At 56.8% G+C, this 3,373-nt stretch overlaps 1 protein-coding gene across 3 annotated transcripts in view; it reads right to left on the bottom strand.

Moving 5' to 3' along the window:
• SLC28A2 (solute carrier family 28 member 2) overlaps nt 1-3,373 on the bottom strand; it is a 9,690-nt gene that overhangs the window by 1,241 nt on the left and 5,076 nt on the right. For 2 of the 3 annotated variants that reach the window (XM_008631286.2, XM_017731098.1), the window contains exons 10-15: nt 3,231-3,311; nt 2,966-3,091; nt 1,631-1,761; nt 1,254-1,422; nt 861-1,058; nt 315-396 (exon numbers count right to left, since the gene is read on the bottom strand). In XM_008631286.2, coding sequence (XP_008629508.1) covers nt 315-396; nt 861-1,058; nt 1,254-1,422; nt 1,631-1,761; nt 2,966-3,091; nt 3,231-3,311 — 787 coding nt within the window. The remainder of the gene's footprint in view (nt 1-314; nt 397-860; nt 1,059-1,253; nt 1,423-1,630; nt 1,762-2,965; nt 3,092-3,230; nt 3,312-3,373) is intronic. The other variant, XM_017731099.1, reaches the window with a different exon arrangement.

The raw sequence follows: 3,373 nt of genomic DNA, 5'->3' as shown, positions 1-3,373 counted from the left end.
ACCCAGTGCATTATCTGCCCGTCCTGGCAGAGCACTGTGCCCACCCTGTACCTGTGGGTGATCCACCAGAGCCCTGAGCACTCCCAGCACTGGAGTCTTTCTGCTCTTTGCCCTGTGGCTGGGTGACACCCAGGCTTGGGGTAACATGCATGTGCTCTTGCACATGGGTGCAGAGCAAAATCATCCCGGTTACCTCATGCAAATCCTGTTTCTTATCTGGCAGACACCAAACATGGAGGCTTGAGGGCAACAAATTCCTGGCCCAGGATCCCCCTCACTTGTGCCCAGGCACCCAGGACATGGGTCACACTCACCCAGGCCTCCCAGAGTGATGCCAATCGAGCTGAAGTTGGCGAATCCACAGAGGGCAAAGGTGGTGATGCTCTCGGCTCGCTCCTGGAAGGCACAGCAGCAGGGGATGGTCACCTCTGCCCAAGAGCAACCCCAGAGTTGAGCACCATATTGGAGCTCCCAGACAGACATGATAGAGGAGAAGTCCCCCAGCCCAACCCCTTCTCCTTCAGCTATTTTTGGCAGCAGGGGTGAACGGCTGGGGGGACAAGGGGCCCTGTAGCACCATGATCCATCCCATCAAGGAGCAGGATAAATGGGAAAGGGCTTCACTGACTCCTTTCTCCCACAGCCAGCCATTAGCAAACATCCAAGTCTAGCTGGCCATAGGTGCCCCTCCACTCCCAGCACCATCAGCCTGATTCAATGACCTTAGAGGACTTTTCCAAACTCAATGGTTCTATGGTCCTCTGCCTGCCCACCCCCCATCTGCCTAGCCAGGTCCCATGCCCCATTCCAGCTGGCTCCATCCCTGCCCTGTGCCTGGCAGGGTGGGAGGTGTCCCTCACAGATATCCACTGCTTCCGGTTCCCATCCCACTCCTCCAGGCCCATCAGACGGTTCTTCTTGTACGTGGCCAGCTGCTGGTATGCCACAAACTCATTCAGGAAGATCTTGATCCCCAGGAGCTCAGCCACCAGCGGTGAGTCTGCCCAGTCTGCCCCCATGAGAAAGGCCACAGGCATGAGGATGTAGGAGCAGATCACCTGGGAAAAGCGTCCCAGAAGGGAATGACTCAGAGCTGACCTTCTGCACAGCCCCCGGATTGGACATCCGCTGCCAGCACTTGCCAAAAACCCAGCAAGGGTCTCAGCAGCCCACTGAGGCAGCAGGCAAAGGTGGGGATGGGTGGGGGATGCAGGATCTGGCAGCCCAGACCATGGGTCTGCTCCTAGGGATACCTGGAAGGTAAGACCTTCTATGTCTACCATCTCCCCTAACCAGCGGAGGGTAGCGTTGATAAACTCCAGCACGGCCAAGAAGGCGATGAGGTTGGCCGCAATGTTGGCCACGAGACCCACGGAGGCGGCAGCCCCATTGCTAGCAGCTTCCAGGATGTTCTGCTCTTCCCTGCATGGAAAAAGACCCCAATGTACTCATCTGGCTGGGCATCCCCCATGCCAGGTCAGCGCTCACTCCATGGATGTGTGCACACAACAGGCTCTCCCAGCCTTGGGCCACCTGCAGTGTCCACTTGTGCCCCAAAGTGCCCCCATGGCTTCCCTGCACTGGAAGGACACATGCAGCCCCACTCCACTGCCCCTCTCCTCACACTCACCCACTGGAGAGGCGGATGCTTGCTTTGCCCTTGAACTTGGACTCCTCCACTTCAGGGTAGACGAGTTTGGCCATGGCGAGGGCGCAGGGCGCAGCCATCACAGAAGCTGCGATCAGGGACGCTGCATCGATCTGCAACGTGCAGACCAGGGGCATAGGCACCTCTGCACAAGGCTGCACCCCGTGACCTGCCACCCCAGGGCATCCCAGTATGTGGCTGAGGGCATCCCAGCACGTGCCTGGTGTCAGCCAGTGACACTCAGAGCAGTTCAGGGCTCTCCACTTGCTCAGGGTGGGAAAATTGGCTGGTTTTCCCAGCTAAGCAGCCATGCACATGGGGCAGCTTGCCTGCATGGAAGCATTGCTGGAGCTGCAGTGATCGTACCCTTGGTGATGTTAATCTCTCCTGCTATTTGATTTAATCATAATGGCTCTTGCCCCTTCCTTGTCCCTTTTTACTGGTATCAGAGCAATAGGTTGTGTAACACTGCGAACTTCTACCTGCTGACAAAGGGCCAAGCTCCCAACCTCACCCCTACCCTGGCAATGTCTCATTTCTCTGACCTTCCACCCTTGGTTCCCCATTTAAGGAGACTAATTAATGTTTAAATAGCAGGAGCTCAGGCAGCAGGTTAAGGGGAAGGTTTATTTAGAGCACTGATGAACTGGAGAGGCATCAGTGCTCTGGACCCTGGGGGGTTGGGGCCAGGAGTGCCCAGGGGATGCTGGAGGAGCAGGGATTGTTCAGTTGGGCAAAAAGAGGGAGGGGGGTGGGTATTGCTGGTTCTGTTTAAAAAGGGGTTGGAGGGAAGACACTGCTCAGTGATACTTAGTGAAAAGGTGAGAATCACAGGCACAGTTTGAGTTGGATATAAGGAAAATTTGCTTCTTGTGACTGAGGCACCTGCGGGGGAAACCAGAGAGGCTGGGAGAGATCTCCATCCATGGGATGCTCACCACCAACCTGGACAAGGCCCCAGGCATCCCCTCAGTTGCCATGATCTCAGTTGGCAGGAGGCCAGACCAGAGACCTTCCCAGAGGGTCTTTCCAGGCTATATTATCCCATGATTCTGTGCAGGGACACATGGTAGGGGTCCCATAGCACTGCCTTCTACCTGGCAGGGCTCTGGGGTTCTGGCCAGGACAGCAAAGGTGAGGCTGGATGGGGTGTCTTTGGGACAAGGTGAGTCTAGACATCCTGCTCTCATCCTGCTTATGGAAGGGGACCATGGAGCACCTGCTGGGGGTCTTCTCTCATCCTCAAGTCCAGGGCAGTTCTTGCATGTCAGGACCCTGTAGCAGGGAGCATGTGGATCCAACTGCTCGTGCACTCACCCCAAAGGATATGTAGGCACCCATCACGCTGCCTGCGATGGTGGAAAAGCCACCAGTCATCACAGCATGGATTTCGGACAGGGTCATGTCTGCGAGGTATGGGCGGATGAGCAGCGGGGCTTCGGTCTGTGGAAGAGAAAACCCTGCTGTCCTTGGGATGGGGCCACACAGGGACACAGATCTCATAGGGAGGGAGAAGACCCTTTCTCCAGGGCAGGCTCAGCTGCAAGCACTGAGGAGCTGGATCTGCTGCCCAGGACCTTACCTGTCCCACGAAAATGTTCCCTGCCACACTGAGAGTCTCGGTGGGAGTGGTGCCCATTGAGACTTGAAGCAGCCAGGAGATCTGGGGAAAGACACGGGCACTGTGTTGACAGAGGCTCCTCGCCCCACGCCCCCCACACCCTT

This window comes from Corvus brachyrhynchos, unplaced genomic scaffold (genome assembly GCF_000691975.1).
Source record: "Corvus brachyrhynchos isolate BGI_N302 unplaced genomic scaffold, ASM69197v1 scaffold164, whole genome shotgun sequence".
In the NCBI taxonomy this organism is placed as follows: Eukaryota; Metazoa; Chordata; class Aves; order Passeriformes; family Corvidae; genus Corvus; species Corvus brachyrhynchos.
The sequence above is the reverse complement of the archived record's forward strand: the minus strand, read 5'-3'. Positions and strand labels throughout refer to the sequence as shown.